This window comes from Salarias fasciatus, chromosome 19 (assembly GCF_902148845.1).
Source record: "Salarias fasciatus chromosome 19, fSalaFa1.1, whole genome shotgun sequence".
Classification (NCBI taxonomy): Eukaryota; Metazoa; Chordata; class Actinopteri; order Blenniiformes; family Blenniidae; genus Salarias; species Salarias fasciatus.
In genome coordinates this window covers 18,373,035-18,390,494 of record NC_043763.1, presented here as the reverse complement: position 1 = coordinate 18,390,494, position 17,460 = coordinate 18,373,035, and the positions used below count along the sequence as shown (strand labels likewise).

At 42.4% G+C, this 17,460-nt stretch overlaps 1 protein-coding gene across 3 annotated transcripts in view; it reads right to left on the bottom strand.

Annotated features, from left to right (window-relative positions):
• Positions 1-17,460, bottom strand: part of babam2 (BRISC and BRCA1 A complex member 2) — a 75,073-nt gene that overhangs the window by 35,345 nt on the left and 22,268 nt on the right. For all 3 annotated transcript variants that reach the window (XR_003933533.1, XM_030116515.1, XM_030116513.1), the window contains 2 exons: positions 13,943-14,137; positions 12,233-12,307 (listed from right to left, as the gene is read on the bottom strand). Coding sequence is in view for 2 of the 3 variants with exons in the window: in XM_030116515.1 (XP_029972375.1) it covers positions 12,233-12,307; positions 13,943-14,137 (270 nt within the window). In the remaining variant the exon portion in view is untranslated. The remainder of the gene's footprint in view (positions 1-12,232; positions 12,308-13,942; positions 14,138-17,460) is intronic.

Genomic DNA, 17,460 nt, shown 5'->3' with positions numbered 1-17,460 from the left:
CTTGCAGCTGCCTCTGCCCGAAACATTTTTACTGCAACAGGTGCCTTTCCAGGGCGGCCTTAAAGGCCACTCGTGTGTGCTGACGATCAAAACTAGCCCCAATCATTATTTGCTTACACGCTATTGCACAGGTGTCCTTTGATATTTGGAGCTGTGGACACTGGGTGGCTGCCCTGCACTTTCTTCATGACCGCCCCGAAACACGAGGGAGATGAAAGCACATTATTATTACCACGAACAAGCGTCTTCCAGATTTCCTCTAACTTTCTGACTGCGCAACTTTTTTTTTTTTTTGCTCAGAAGTCTGAACGCTGTGTTACTGCCAGATGGTTTAACATCTGGCAGTAACACAGCGGGGCTCCTCAAAAAAGAGATTCTGTGAGCACGACAGATCACATCCCAAAGTGTGGCCCTTGATTTTTGTCAGTCAATACTGTCATAGACGATACCGAGTCTATAAATCCTATTTTGTAACCATGATTTTTCTATATCAATCTAGTTGAGTGATCCTCGGAGAAACGGTGTACTATCTGTATAGTGCAGCAGCAGTAACAATGAGCACTTTCAGTGTATACAGGGTTTTTTTTTTTTTTTTTTGCTGGCCTGAGTCAAAGAGGCCACCGCTTTCCTCCACTCTGATGTAACACTTACGTTGGATAATGGCCCACAACCCACCGCCTCACTGTATCCTTCTCTTTTGCAACTGATTCCAGCATCTTGCAACACATAAGTTTCAGTTTGCTGCGTCAGCAAACTGAGGAGAGGGTGTGCATTTCCTGTCAACAGCGAGGACTCACAGCTACTGAGAAGTAGATATTACCGACTGGTAACAACTTATTGGAAATGTACTTTTCTTCAGCGCTGCAATCTGGATTCACACCTTTGTCCGAGTGATAAAATCTTGAGGCACACACACACACACACGCACGCACACAGGAAATATTTTAACACTTTCCGCACTGTCACTTCATATTTCTGTTTTAGACCTTTTATGCATGACATTTAAATTCATCTCCGAGAGCATACTGAGCTATAATACATCCACCGTTTAAAAGCCACATAATTGTTTATCTGCATGGAAGCATTGGCTGGCCTTTTCAGATTTCAGTCGTACACTACATTAGTGAAGCGCAAACTGGCAATTACTTGATGATGTCTTTTGGGCAAGTTGATTTCCTGCAAAATGCCATGTCTCAGTATTTGTGCGGATATTCCAACACTTTCAAACAATCTTTCAGAAAGTAGTGCACCGGTGGTAAGAGACTCCTGATATGCTCTGATGTTATACAGAGCCCAGTTGGAGATTCGACTTCATGTTTCACATCTTGGAAGCAAGAAATGTAACACGGAAAAAGAGATATTAGGACATGCAGAGTGAAGGAACTCCAAATCACAGTGTGGACAACATGTTGGGTTTTTTTTCCAACAGTCATTTAATGCTTTGTCAGAAGTGACAAATACATTCTTGGGTAAGCCTGAGTCTGTGGTCAAAAGTGCCCATCAAACATCGCATGTGGTTGGTGGCTTCCAGGTGATCATCCATCTGTGATCTTACAGATTTACAGTGGAGGTGACAGAGATTCAGACTGCAGCGCTGGCCAGGCACCGAGACCCCGAGCTTCCAAGACAGCCGCAGTCTTCACAGGCGAAGAGGCTTCAGGGTTAGAAGGAAACAACATTTTGTGTTTGCACCCCTATAAGAAGCCTACAACTGCCGTTTCCTCCAATCTACCAAATCAAAAGCTCTAATAAGAATTTAGGAACATATTCAATCAAAGCTGTCTTTACTCTGCCGACAGTACTAATATGCTCTTTGTGTCTATTTTGATTTTTAAGATGGATTCAAGAACTCTATCTTCTGCGATATGTTTCTCAATTAATGCTGAGAAAGAATAAAACCTTGTGATGAGACAATCAAACGCTCTGAAATACATGAAACTGAGATACTGCTTTAATCCTGTACTGGTTCAACTGCGCAAGATTCAACCTAAATACAGATTTCAGTAAGTGTTCATGTCAGAATTTCAACTTTTTTCAAGTTATTAAAAAAAAAAAAAAAAATCTCTGAGGATTCCAGTAAGTTGCACTTCCAGTAAGTTGCAATAGATTAAACAGTATTTGGTAAGCCTTAATAACACGTTATGCACAAAATCAATTTTGGCACGTTTAGGAGCTACTGCAATGAGCCAAAGGTTTTACAACTACAGCGTGGAAAAATTCAGTTTTAACGTGAGGCTGAACAGAACGAGAGATGATGCAGCAGAGGCAGAGCACAGGCAAAGGAGCAGCGCGCTCTAAGCATTATGGGAGTAACCTGCAATTATTTTATAGCTCTTAAGATTCCTGAGCTCTTAGTCAGTGTTTACCGTGCAAGGGCACGGCAAGGCCACAAATTACAACCACTCACTTTGGCACCAAACGCTCGGCAGTCACGCACAGGCCGAGGAGTTCTCCCGACGTCGCAGACAAAATGCTGAAAATGAAATGACAAAATTATAATGCAATGGAAGTGGTCAGTAGGTGATATTTTGATGCTGCCCTCTTTTTAACTTCGAACGTCGGTCATGCAGTGGCCGGATTTGGTGATGGTAGTGCCATTTTGAGCCGAGTCATCCAGAAGACATGAACTCTATTCACCAAACAAAGTTAAAATAATTGCTCTAACCAAATTGTGCCATGGTTTTTGGACATCATGTACTCTATAAAGAATGGTGGTGGCAGCATAATGCTGTGTGAACAGTTGTCAGTAGTGTGTTAAGCCGGTAAGAGTGTTTGAAATTGTTACTTTGCAGAACTCCAGCCTCTTCAAAAACTCCAATCACGAAAGCCAAACACATTGAGAATAAAACGCACATTTAGCATCCTCATATTTGTTTTCCAGTTCTGCACGGAGAGTTGCAAAAGACTTCCATCATGTGATGCAGGGAGCTATCTTCAGTTACGACTTCTCTAAAAGCCCAACTGCCATGCAATAGGAGTGGGACGGGACCTCAAACAGAAAAACCACAACAACGAAAGGGCCTCCCGAGTAGATTGAGAAAGCAATTATGTGGCAACAAGAGAGTTAAGGTAACCACAGCAGCAATGTCCTTCTTAATGTTTTTGGTTTCTCGCTTTAGGAAAAATTATTGACTTGAAGTGATTTGAAATGAGTAACCAGGTGCTGATATTGATGAGACTATGAGAATCATGGCAAAAGAAAGCCCATCTTTTTTTTACTTTTGTTTTTAATTTGTAAGATTTTTAAATTTGCAATGATTTATTAGGAAATAAATGAAAACCATTTGTCTGAAGAAATCATAGCTCATATTTACTAAACACTCAATTTTAGCATCTTCAGTGGAGATCCAGGCAGTTGGGCCGCGAAGCGCTTTCAGCAGGAAGTCCTCGACTGCTGTTTGATGGCTATTGGGGAAGACAACACATCATGGAGCAGGGGAATTGTCTGTCTTAGATAACAGGGATTTGACTGGCAGCTGAGATATGTGTTGTGAAAGAATAAACCTGTTCTGTGTAATCGCTAAGGAAAACAAAAAAAATCAGCAGAAATAAACAGCGCGATGAACGACGTACCATTGTTCCGTGGTTGTACTTTTTGGTATTTCAAAATTTCAATCATTTCTTCAAAACTCATATGCACGTCTCATACTATTAAAAATAATATGAATGATGAGAACGATTTGTACATCGTCAAGAATTTTGAAATTCGCTTTTCAAAAACAAAACAAAACAGAGTGACCCACATAACCAACGACACAACCAAAGTGCTTTCATGTGCATGCCAACCCCTTAAATCTAATTACTGTTGTTTTGCCTTCATTGTACCAGAACAGGATGTCTCTGGCATAAACGGATAAGTAAACTTGAAGGAACATTTGGATGGACGTCCAAAGCCAGCAGCCTTGGTGACCTTGAGGGGGTTTGGAGCGAGACGGTGTATCGCAAACTTTTTTGGTACAACATCTAAAGTGAAAAGCTTCGATTTTGAAAACAAATACAAACTCAAAACGGGAGGTGAACTCGTCCGAAAATCTGCGCCAAACAGTTGAAGCACCAGGAGACAAAGAGCTGGGTCAAGGACTTTCAACTGGAATGGCGGGAAAACCAACAAGCAAAGTTACACGACGTGTTGTATGCATGTGTAAAGTTCTAACTTCTATCCTGCTTGTGGTTGGGGTGGCAACACGGAGAGCAACAAAAAGTTTTGCTATTTCATAGATGAAAACAAATGTTTTGTCGTCAATGGAAAGAAGATACTTGATTCAGGAGGATTTAAGTCAAAGAAAGCTTGAGTATTGTCAGTGTAAGAACAGAGGGAAGCATTGTACCATTTTATAATACAGCCCAGAGGGAGGAAATAACATTATTTATACAACGACGTCCTGAGAAACACCATAGTGGAGACAAGCCGTCAGCAGTACATCAGCACTTGAAGACACACAAATAAATATTTCTAACGGAAATAATGTCATGGACCTGCGAGTTAAGTTCATCCTTGAGTCAGTCATCAATCGAACGTCCTTAAACTTGACCGTCTAAAAGGTTACAAACCTCAGCATTTATGAGAAAAAAAAAATAGCAAGCTCAAGAGATGCAGAGTTGAACGAAACATGTTTTTAATCACAAACCAGGGCTCTAGTTGGCTGTCCATGAAAAGTACTGACAAATATTTTTTGTTGAATCATTTCACCATGATGTGATTTTAATTTAAAAAAGAAAAAAAAAATGTACCAAGAGAGTACTGTAAGCTTTGATTTCTTCTGCATTCTGTCTTCCTACACTCTGTTGATGCTACAGGGTTTTTATTTTTTTCCCCAGTAATCCAAGGTGGTACAATAAATGAATAGGATTTAGATAAACGTTTCAGCGGAGTAACATTATCTAAAGCAGTGGTGCACATATTATTAAAGGTTCTTAGCTAAATCACTTGTGTTTGAGAGCAAATCTTAGGATTTGACTCAACAAATAATGAGAGAAATCCTGAGTCATTTATGTTGTTAAAGACAAGTGAGCAACATTCTTGATTACGACGCAGAAAAAAAAGAAAAAAAGAAAAAGAAAGAAACACATGGATCATCACACCTCTTTCAGTTAGACAGGCCGACAGTCTCTACTTTCAAGACCAGGTTTAAGACCTTTCTATTTAGTAAAGTCTACAGTTAAGGCTGGTTTAAGGCCTTCCTGGACCATTTTCTTAGTGAAGCTGCTACAAGTTGAGAGGTTAAGGTTTACGTTTTTCGACTGTGACACTACCGAAAAAGCCACAAAATTACCCAGAATCTACATTAACATGCACCACAATTACTTCATTCCCGACATCCTGATTCAAGGTAATGTGCAGACTGATTTACACCAATTGCAACCTTTTTTTACATCACTAATTAATCGTTTTATATAAATTATGTCATCTGATGTTAGGAGATCCAAGCAAACTATGGAATAGTATATATTTTTCTCTTCAGCGTCTTTCACAGGTCTGATTACAACTGAAGAATGACTAGATAACATCACCAATATAACAGTTGAAACGACGACTATTATCTGCTGCAATTAGGTTTGTTGGTTGTGAAAGACTGACCACTGTTAACATCCTTGATCTATTTTAAATCCTCACTTAACCAACAAATACAAAGAGTCAAACAGTGGGTGGGTAAAATCAATTGCATTGAATAAACACCTACATGATCGGGCCCATGCATTAATCAAAAGCTGACCTCAAGCTAATGCTAATGCTAATGCTCCTGCTATGCTTCATAATCCATTTAACACTGAAGTGGTTGGAGAACTTGTCAACAGGCCGGCGCTCAGAGGTCATTAGGGTGTTTTTCTTTCTTCGGCTGGTGGGGGCGTGTTAAAAGAGGCCCCAGGTGAAAGCACCGTTGAAATATTCACCACAAGCAAATGATATGCTTCTTGTCGTACTGCACCGATGGAGAGGGCCCTCAAGAAAACACTCCTTTGTGCTAACATCCAGGCCGCGACGCTCTACGCTTTCCCGTGAACCTGGGCCCCTCTTTGTCCTCGAGTCCTCCACTTGTGCCCCTAACAGAGGGAAGAGGTGAGGCGACAGGCTGCAAAGGTGAAAACCATAGCATCGCAAGAAAAAGACCCTGAGCAGCTTCAGTAACACGTTCTCAAAAGGATCATGAGGAGGACATTTACATTTCTTTTCACCTGCTCATTGAAGTGTTTACCAAAGGTGATCCATAGCATTACAAGTAGGATTCAGAGGGAAGCGGGGAAGCTTAAAGAAGCCTCAAGACCCACATATAACACTGATGGAAAGGATATTCATTTAGGATCAACATTCAGCATCAGTATATCTTCTTTTTTAAAATGAACATTCAATTTTTAATTGTCGATGCCTGAATTTACATTTGCTTAAGGCAAATCCAAGACTTGATATGTGAATGGGAGAGGTAAAAGAACTAAAAAAAAAAAAATAAAAAAGCCCAAAACCAAACGGGAGAGGAACAGGAAGTAGAAAAATAATCAAGTCTGTGACGCTGGCAAAATAAATGAGAAGACAGAGCGAGAGCCCACGGCTCTGCTTCACCCTGAACCCTCCCCTGTCAGTTGCTGCCTGTGAAGCTTCGAAGGTTAAAGAGTGTGTGTGAGTGTGTGTGTGTGTGTGTGTGTGTGTGTGTGTGTGTGTTGGGAGGGGGGGGGGGAGGGGTATGAGGATGCAAGACCAAAAATAATTAGAGTACAAATAATTAGATGCAAGTGCTCTTGTTGAAGCATGCAAAGCTTGTGCAGACAAAATGAGGATAGAGGGACGCCCAGGGCTCGATGCAACCCGGCCTTGGGTCAACTCGGCAGCGAGCAAACGGGGAGAGATGAAGGCTTTGCATCAAAGACCGCGAGGACCGAACAGGTTTTAAAGGTACAACGCTTCATCCGGCTTTTCAAGAAGAAGTGTAACATTTCGGGGAAAACATTTTTCCGTTCTGGATGAAGGGAACACGGCCAATCGTGGTTGACTACACTTGAACAAATTAGTAATTAACATGTTATGCTGATGTTCATTTGATCTGATAATGAATGAGCCATTGGTCAGTGAAGTGTCTCGCATCCTCGCCTGATCACTGAAGCCCACATCGGCCTGTAAAACTACAACGCCGGCTGAAGGATCAAAATGACCATCGGTCAAGCTGGTCAACAAACCAACCAATGAGATTACAACTGCTTGACAGAATGCCACAAAACTAACGCTTCACCGGTCAATTCATCAGAAACAATTCATCGGAACAGTATTTCACAGTAATTTCTTAAACTATCTTGTTATTTAATGGTCAGTCTACATTTATTGATAATGTTTCAAATGAGCTATTAGGTCCGTGAGGTTAGCAGAAAAGGTACTGTTTTTGTTGTGTTGTGGGAAAAAAAAGATTCAAGAGGCAGTGGTTTTAGCAGGATGTTTCATGACACGGCTCAATGGTGTGACGGTGCAGCATGCAAACACTCCCACTGACCCCTGTGCTTCCATTTTAACACACAACGCCGCGGATTAATTGCCTCGTGTTGCTTGAGTCACCTGAAACAACCTATTAGATCGATGACAGCTGCTTTGGAGCAGCAAACCGCAACACGCATGCACGAAGACACAAATCACACACACTCTGCAGTCACTTTGGAGCCAGTGACATGGGTCAGTGCTTGTGGGGGGAAACAAAGCTCAACTGAAGCGAGAGCAGAGGGTTCAGTCACGAACGCGGCGTCACTCCGCGCTGATCGGTGTGGACACTTCCAGGCAAGCCGCCGCTGCACATGTATGTAGTCTATAAGCAACGGCGGGCAGGCAGATGAGCAAAGGGGATTTTTAAAGTAAAGGTCAAAGGGATGGTTAGGCCAAAAAAACAGGCATGGCTGAAATAACAAACAAGCTGCGCTCGTGTCTTATTGCACCGCAAACATGCAGTGTGAGTGAGAGGTCAAAGGCCAGGTGCTAAATGAGTGGGGATGAGTAAAGAAAAAGCTGTGTCGTATGGGTGACGAGCAAGAGGTCAAGGTACGATCAAAGGATGAGACAGTAAAAGACTGCCCCAAGAGGGCAACTTGGCCTTTAAAGGGGGAGAAAACTGCCAACATCTATCTGTGTGCATTTCACTTCCCTTCATTTCCAATCTCAGTGTCCTTCCAACTCTTTTATTTGAACTGTGACAGGCTGCCCCCTTAAAAATAATGATTTTTTTTTTCCTTCTTTTTTTTTTTTGTAAGCCCAGTGTTCCTCCCTCCTCCCCGAGGCAGGGCAGTCCATGCAGGAAGGTAAACATGTCCACTGTGGTGAGCTCAGTCCACGCGGATGCTTCGCTCCAGGTAACAGTCGTCCTCCACAGCCCCGTGCCCACCAGCAACATCTCGGCGTTCATCCGCAGAGCGGACTAGCCTGTGTCTGAACAGATTTCCGCTTCACTGCCAAACCCTGCCTCCTCAAGCAAGGACGGCCGCCCAATTGATGGCGGGGTTGATTCAAATCAGGGTCAACAGTCTGACCTCTACCTAGTGCACCTGGCTGATGGCATGTATTCTGTCGGAAAAGCGTCACCTCTCTGACTTTTGAAGTACTGATTTTTTTTTTTTCTCCCAAAGAACCTCTATTAAGTAGGATGCAACTCATCTTGAAGGCGTAGTGGGCGTTCAGACCAAAACATCCATGTGTTAAAAAAAAAAAAACACAAAGCCGGCGCTGGCACGTTGCTTCAGGTATTGCTCAGACAATGAAATACAGTATCAAGGATTCATAGACCTGAGTATTCATTAGACGGCAAACAAATGAAAACTTTACTTATTTACAGCGTTTTATGGCTTCAGCAGTCTCAACGAGCTTTATATGATCCCTCATGCACCTATTTGCGCGCCCACTCACTCATCAGGATTAATGGCTGCCCTGCAAGGCGCTCAGACACTGTTGGGGTTCAGTGTCTTTTCGGTGGCTCCTCCTGTGCATAACTCTAAAATGTGGCTGATTTATTTGTCAGATTTACTTCTTGGATGGTGACAGATCTGCTTTAACTGTGTGACACTGTCCTGTTAATTTGGAAAAATGAGGACATTTCTGAATACCTTATAGAATCAAAGTCGACAAGAATGAAAGCATTCTTAAGGGACAAATAAAAAAATAGGCTTTAACTTGATGAGAGCTTTTATTTCCTGCGCCGTCTATTACATGTCTGCTTGAAAAGACACTTTGAGATGCTGGTGATCAATTCTCTTATTAAATATCAGGCACTGAATTGCTTGCGTTACGCTTATTATGAACTAGTCTTGAGAAATGCAACTTAAACAAGTGAAATTCTGAATCTGCAAATGAATAGAGAAACGCACACATAAGCAAACATTCCTCCTCAAGATGTTCTTTTGTTGGGATCTGCAACTCCAACAAACATGGGAGGATCTCGAACCTAATCAACCGAGACTGAATCATTCCTGCTCGGCTTCAGCGCTGACCCACAAGCCGGGGATAATATCGCATTTACCCACAAATCGACACGTAGGAAGTGTAATCCATTAAAGAACAGAGCACAGATGATCTTCACTTCAACACACTTGTGAGGATCAGTGTTTCCTCATATAGGGACATATAGGGCATGCCTGTGTGCTCAGTCAGGGGCTTAACTGTAGGAATTCATTAATTGCACTTCAACCGTTCCACAACAGTGTGCGACAGCGGCGCGGATATGTGCAACGCATGGGGGGTAAAAGAAGAAAGAAAGAAAAACTGACTGGAGACTGCACTCACACTGACAGAGCTAATTGCATGACAACTGTCAAACTGAGAATTCAGGTCATTGGCTCGGCGTACAGTACATTTATGTTCTTAGAGTCCAGCCTATATGCTGCATAATCCCGTTCCTCTGTAATGCGTAGGTGGACAAGGTGTGGGCTGATGTTCATTACTTTCCTCTCCGCCAGTCGATACTCTTCCTCAGTCTTCAAGCGCTCCCTTGGTGATACTATGTATACCCCAGCTGCCAAATACAGCATAATACTGCCAGTGTGTGTGTGTGTGTGTACGTACATAGGAGAAGCAAAGAAAATGATATGATTAGAGTGACAGGAATGTTCATCCACATCCAAGATTTCGCCTCTAATAAAATCACTAAATATTACAGAGAGTCCTTCTTTGACAATATTGTTTCATTGGCTCCACTACCACCACCGCCCACTGGTTAAAGGTGTCAGTGTGTGCCTCGTTTCTCTAAGTGACAGTGTGCCTGCCTCGTTTTGAGGAAAAAAAAAAAAAAAAAAAAAAAAGCTACCAAGAGAGAAACCCTGAGGGCTGAGTCTGGAAACTTTCCTGCCTCCAGACAATCAGAGAGAGAAGGAAAAAATAAATAAATAAAACTTCCACCATTGCTGGCTGTGAAATGTGACTTTGGATGAGTCCGTTCAAAAAGAGCCTGCAAACAGAGACGGATCTCAGGGCTCCAGGTCTGACAGACGTGGAGGGAGGGGATGCACACAGGCTGATGATGGTTGCTTTTTCCCTTATGTTTACCATCATTTTCCTGCACAAACAAGAGGCCAGGCTGGAAAAGGCCAGCGAGCTGGGGCCTCCAGCGTGCGGGGAAGATAGATCAGGGGGTGGGAGGGGGGTTAAAAGAGATGTAGGGATGGAGGAGAGAGCGAGAGCAGAGAGAGGGACAGGGAGAGAGAGAGAGAGAGTTGGGGCTAAGCTGCCTCCAGACACCACACGGCTCAGAGCAGATCGACAGTGACGGCTTGCTGATTAGTCAACTCACAGCCCCCAAGACTGGAGTCTACACAAATACACACACACACACACACACACGGACACACAGACACACACAAAGCTGCACTGAAGTTCATTAAAAATAAACCCTACTGTTATCCCTGTGCATAATCAAAACACACACAAGCGCGCACACACACACGCACACGCAACAGCCAGGAATGCCATCATATCTGAAGGAGGCTCGTGTGATGAGTGACTTTCTGTGGGTCTGCATGCAGCCATGACTGCATGCTTTTGATGTGGGGCCTGAGCGAGAACTGAAGCACCGGCACCAAGGCGATGTTAAAAATTCTAAAAAAGAAAGCAGGGCTTATTTTTTTGATGCTAGAGTTATGTTACGTCTGGTGCTCCAGGGGGGTTTCGAATACTGCATTATCATGTTTTATTCTGAAAATACCATAGTTGAATTTACGTCATACATATAGGAAGCCACACAGTTCCTATCTCTCACTGAGCAGCGGCGTTATTGATTGTGTTCACAGTTACTATTCCATCAATCTGCTCTTTACTGGGGAGGAACGCTTCATTAATCCTAAACTAACTGCATCTTCCTCCAAGCAAAATCCAGGATGTCAGATAGTATCTAAATTTAAGCTGCAATCACAGTGATGCATTAAGCAACTATGTTGGTTGACCTTTAAATAATCTCTCTGGCGCTGTATGCACGTTGGTCCCTTCATCAAATCTGTTTTGTTGCTGCTTCATTTTGACGATTTTCGATTCTTAATTTTTTTTTTTTTTTAAATTCAAAAACTGATGAAATCCTGGATTTCATTTCAAATTATTTTCCTCGAGACTGGCTGATGCAACATCAGTTGAACCGAACAAGTGAACCAGTTAGACTGACCCACGCAGCGCTGGCAACTCAACTAATGTATCAGGTTTAACAAGTAACCACAACCATCAGCCCCTGTACTTAAACAGCTAACGCGCCTGGGCGTGCTTCTCTCAACACGAGGTGTGGTTTGGCACAGGGTTGGTGCACTGACTTATTTCCAACAGTGACTGGCTAAAACCAGACAACATAATGGATTGGAATCTAATAACAGACGATGCTTTGCTTTGTTTTTTCTTTCCTCTCTATTTCACACCGGTTAGTTGTCACAGGTTATTAATATCATGAAACATCGCTTCGACCTGAAATGTTTACTCTCTGATTTCTTGATGAATCCATCCTCAGCAACGCCTGGATTAGGTCTTAATAACTCCAAAAAAAGGTGTGAATGAGTGAAGGAAACCTCTCAGAAAAATGGCAGTGTGAAGCCATTTGAGGACAGGAAGACCATCCCTGTGCCCCCCCACTAAATGAAGCTTCATTTTATCCATCCATCACGTTGGCAGAAATATTTTCTTTGGGACATTAACAATATTTAATTTCAAAGTTAATATATTTAATACCTGCAGCAAGGTGATTTGTCATATGTCCAAACTGTTACTGACAACTGAACTGGATCTGAAACGCTGATTACTGACCTTCATTAGATAGACAGGAATGTTGCTGAAGTCCACCGGGAGTTTGAGGAGGAAACGGGCAGAAAACTCTCCAGTCTGAGAACACAGGCAGAACACAAAACACAAGTCATATCCTGCATTAAAACGACAATGTGTGATATGTCAAAAAAAAAACAACTAAATAATGACTAAGAAAAGAAAGGATTCAAAACTACTTTAAATTAAAAATATAAACGAAAATCAGTAATTTAGAAAAACGGAGAACAGAAAACACTTAAAAACTAATTTTGATGCTATTTTATTAAAAAAGTAAAACAAAAAAACTAAACATATAAATAAATAAAATACAATAATCCATGTAATCATATGGCTATTTATTGCAGATGCTGGTCAAGTTTATTTGCTGCAGAAAACATGATTAAATAATTAATCGATCAATGGATCATGCCGACTGAGTTTTGCAAAGATGGCCAAAAAAAGAAGACCACTTTTCGTTATTTGTTCTAGATTTGCTGTAAGAATTTCTGACTAAAAGAGAAGAGAAATAAGAGTGGAAACACAGAAATATGCCATTCCGAGACAGAAAGAAATAAAAAGATGCTGGCAAACCAGGAGTCTGTTCTATATATGTGACTTTCCTCCACATTGACAACCTGTCACCCTGTTGCATTAAAGCTTTATTCAAACAGCAGATTTCACTGTAACATGTGATTCAGGCCATTAGTTTGGCTTATTAATTCTCCCATTGTGCTCATTAGCCATTTCATTTGGAATTATACAGGACGTGTATTTATAAGCATTGTGTGCGCGACACAAACGTATTCAGTGTGACGTTCCCTGGCCAACAACTGCATCTAAATGCACAACCTGTGGTGGAGGCAGAAAATTGGATCATGTATTGTTAGCCAGGGACTGCCATTGTTTTGTTAAGAATGAGTCTTTACATGGGGCTCGCACACACGCAGAAGAAACCAACAAGGTGGCACAGTTTTCTCCAAGTCATGCGATGCGACATTTTTTTCCTGAAACCTTCACGGAAAAACCGAGTCATTTTATTTCAGACGCTGGAATCTCACTGCAGTAACCGTGAAACCAGTACTAGTCTCGACCTGTTCAATTTTGGGGATAAATTATTTCGGTCTGATCCATCACACAATTTCTGTCTGTTTATGGCAGTGTGCATTTATCAATCAGGGTAATTCGGCGCTCAACTATGACCCCTTTGAGTGAGATTGCGGCAACTGCTGGGAGGGAAGATTCCCTTCTAACAGGGAGAAACCTCCAATGGAAACAGACTCAAAAAGTGGGCGGCCATCTGCCTCCACCGGCTGGGGTGAGACCGGAGCAGAAGGAGAGAGGGGGGAAAAAAATATGAAAAACAAGAAATACGCACATAAGGTAAGTATTTGGAAATATTACACTTGAATAAGAAGGACGGGGAATGAGAGGTTAGAGCGCCAACTTGATGAGAAAGCAGATAGTTTTGACGCAATATTGGTGAAGAAATGCCTTGAAGAAATGAAGTTTTAATCTTCTAAATGGTCACAGAAAGGCATGAAGCATTCCCATGAAAACGGCCTCAATCAGGTGGAGCTCCAAATAGATGGCTTCATGTATCATTACCTGTCTTGCCAATCAGAAAAAAATATAACCTTGAAGGAATAAAGGCACTCGGGAGGTATTTTTTAATCATTATCACACAAACTCAACAGTCTCTGGCCGGGTCCTTACCCAGCTGTTCTTACGCCCAGCGTAGATCTCCATGTTGCGTCCGTAGTTGGGATCTTCGAGCAGACTGTCGTACTCGAAGAGCAGCCGGGAGCTCTCGCGCAGGCGCTGGCACTGGTACTGATGGTACTGCTGGATCAGCTCCTTCACCAGCTGGAGCAAACATTCTGGGTTCCCGGCGTCCCACTCGACAAGGTGCTGAAGAAGAGATCACAGAGGAAGTGTAAGAACAACTGAAAACACACCACTCCTCTACATTTAAGGGTTCGATGAGTTCACATGCAAAAATCGGGGGGTCGGTAGAACTGAGAGGATTAGCAGTTCATCGCAAATACATCTGTGTTCCTGCACAGATAAAAGGTTTAAATGCCTCTCAGTGATTAGATCCTGAAAAGATCCACTGATGACACATAGGGATGAATACCAGCTTTCTGACCATTTACAGAAGCTACATGAACAGATTTCATTAGAAGGGAAGTTAGACTCGTAGCTGGGAACAGCTGGATCATGGAAAAATACTCTCTTCCTAGGAATTACAGGAATGTCTGTTAATAGCCGATTCCGAACAAATCTCGCTTCCCATTACAAGACCCGAAGGAAAGGGTTGAGCTAAAGGATGTCCTGTAGCCAAAAGAGGGATGAAAAACCTGGATGGAAAAGTACTGAGTGGAGCCTCTCCTACCTACAGCAGTGTGAAATCTGTAAATTACCAGGAGAAGAAAAGTTATTTTAATTGAAAAGGCCACCGGGTTGAAATTTTGTAAAAATTTGTATTTTAAAAATGAAAATGATCGATTCAATTCTTCACCTCTGAAGAGCATAAAGCCTTTAGTGTACAGCTAATAATAAGGACGACAACTGATTTAAAAACATTTCTTCTTAAATACGAATAAGGCCGTGGAGATTTCAAAGAGCTGGGACCTCATTTATATACGTTGCTTACGTTAAAAACGGGCCCTGAAAGTGACGTACGCCACTTCCTACGCCATGGTTGGCGTTCAAAAATTTCTCCTGACACAAAATTAACAGTTTTGTCCAACTGCAGTTATCTGTAACATAGAGACAGACAAAAGAATCGGCCTTTACTCCAGACAGATACTTTAAGAATAATTAAATTATTTCAAAGAGTTGCGTTGTCACAGCAAATGTGGGAGATTGTCGTGGAAATGTTGTTATTCTGACGTTACTCCACTTTCTCTGAGAACCTGCAGTCATTGCTTCATAGCTACCGGCAAACGGAGCATTTCCAATAAGAAGGGCGGCCCTGTGTGCTCTTAGGCAATGTGTTTCTGGACTCCTTGAGTTTAAAACTCAGACAATATCCTGCAATAGTCCCGACCACTGCCGGGATGACGGTCACTGCTGAGTGGGCTGGACGCTTCAGCAGATTATTCTGCATCTTAAATACTTCACATGTTTTTAAACCTGAAATCTTCTTGGAAAGTGTTGAGCTGTGCCTATATCTTGACAAAAAGTATTTAATGAGTATAGACTGCATACTATCTCTGCTTTAATTCATTAATAAACTGAACTATATTAAATATCTTGACCCTGTGAAGTCAATCAAATTCACACAAATTCAACCATGTGTCAAATATGAGTGAACAGAAGCGACCAAACACACCTAATTGGTTTTAATCTACCAAACCCAGATTCTGCTCAGCTGGAAAGAAGACGTCTGTCTATTCATGTGCACAGGTTGAACTGCTTGTAATTAATGAGAATGGCACTGGGCAAAAATAAATAGCAGAGAACATGCCAGGTCTAATCAGGATGAATGGATGGCTGAGCTCTGGAGAGTTGATGCCTTTAGAGCTTCATGACGGAGCATGCAAATCAAGATCAAAGACACACAAAAAATACAGCAAAATAATAAATTCATTTAAACATTTGCTTATAGCTTACAGTTAAAAGTGTAGTTTTAAAGAAACTTTAAGATTTAAAGTGATAGTGACTTTCCTCAAAATTACTTTCTAGGGTCATAATCTGAACCACAGAATCAACTATGGTCAACCATAAGTGCCTCAAGATTCCACTCTTTGAAAAGTGAAAGTGATTCTTTTTCTCAACTCATTCTGAAAGTGAAATACAAATACCAGACAAACAACATCTTGATGACATAACTGCAGATTTAAAGTGAATATGTAAACTTCCCGTCTGGCTACAGCTCTCCAGGCCAATTAAACACGGGTCAACCGAAATGATGAGTGAGCCACAATGGAGAGTCATTTCAGTGTGCGCTGAGTGGGTGTTGGAATTAATAGGTGCTGCAAGTGGTGTTACCATTAATAGCCATTACATTAAGGTGTCAGAAGCAGGGCGTCTTTGGCTTCCATTCGCTTGCTTCCCTTAACCGCCAGTTCATCCGTCTCTCCAGCAGACCATATCAGGCCAATGGAGAAAGCTCCTATTGTTTTAGACCAGACTGCAGCACCCCCCCCCCCCCCCCCCCCCCCCCCCCCCCCCCCACCCTCAGCATGCCAGTGGAAGGAGTGGGGGTGTGCAATGGTAACAGCAGACTAAAAAGAGACAGTGACCTCATCATGCCGATCCACCAGTAGTTACCAGCAACGCCGGGATTCCCGAAATGAGGGGGCGACGCAAACAAGGATGGGCATTGTCCAAAAGTGGCAGCAGCCGGTGCTCCGGGGCAGGAGCGGGCTGAAACCGAGGAGAGACTGCGGAAGTGCTGTGTCAGGAGTGTGACACAAAATATCAGTGAAACTCCAGTGAGGAGGACGAGAGGCGGAGAGGAAGGATCAGAGGTGGGAGTATGAGCAGTGGGGAAAGAAAAAAAGAAAAAAAAAAAAAAGCTGCACAGCTCACTCAAGTAGGCCAAGGCCAATGCAAACCGGACTGAGACTGTAGCTTTGTTTGCACTGCAGCTGTAATAAAGAGAAACTGAACTTCACACATTAAAAACAAATGATGTGTGGCCAGATGTGGTACAACTTTTTTATATTTGTGATGCACAGAAGTGACTGAGGTGTGAATAAAGTATGTTTTCTCTGGAATAACAACCCTTTCGAAAAAGCGACTCGAAAGACACATGTGTTAGGACAGTACTGCGCAGGAAGCACACCCTAAGTAATTACAGCAACATGTCCTCAAGCTTCGCTCTTAACCTCAACTGCCCTGGCGCAGCTATTTATTGGCCAATGACAGGAGGGTTGAGTGTGGACTGGGCGGTTCTTGGGTGGAGCAGATTATTGCTGAAGGGCGAGGATGCTTGTAACCAGATCAAACAGAGACTTGCACATGTGGTGTCATTCATTTTGCCTCGTCCTTCTCTCCATCCACACCTGCTTAATGGAGTCTGGAGCCTATTCAAGCTAATACTGGTAAAAGGCAGGGTGCATCTTGGACAGGTTACGAGTGTGTCATAGGCTGAAAACTGTGCACGACCCATCCATTGATCCACCTACACTTTACAGCTTCTTTTTCCAGGGTATGGTTATAATTCCTGCAGCATATTACATCTAATATAGGGCGGAAGGAAAGGTGACCCTGGAGAGGTCACC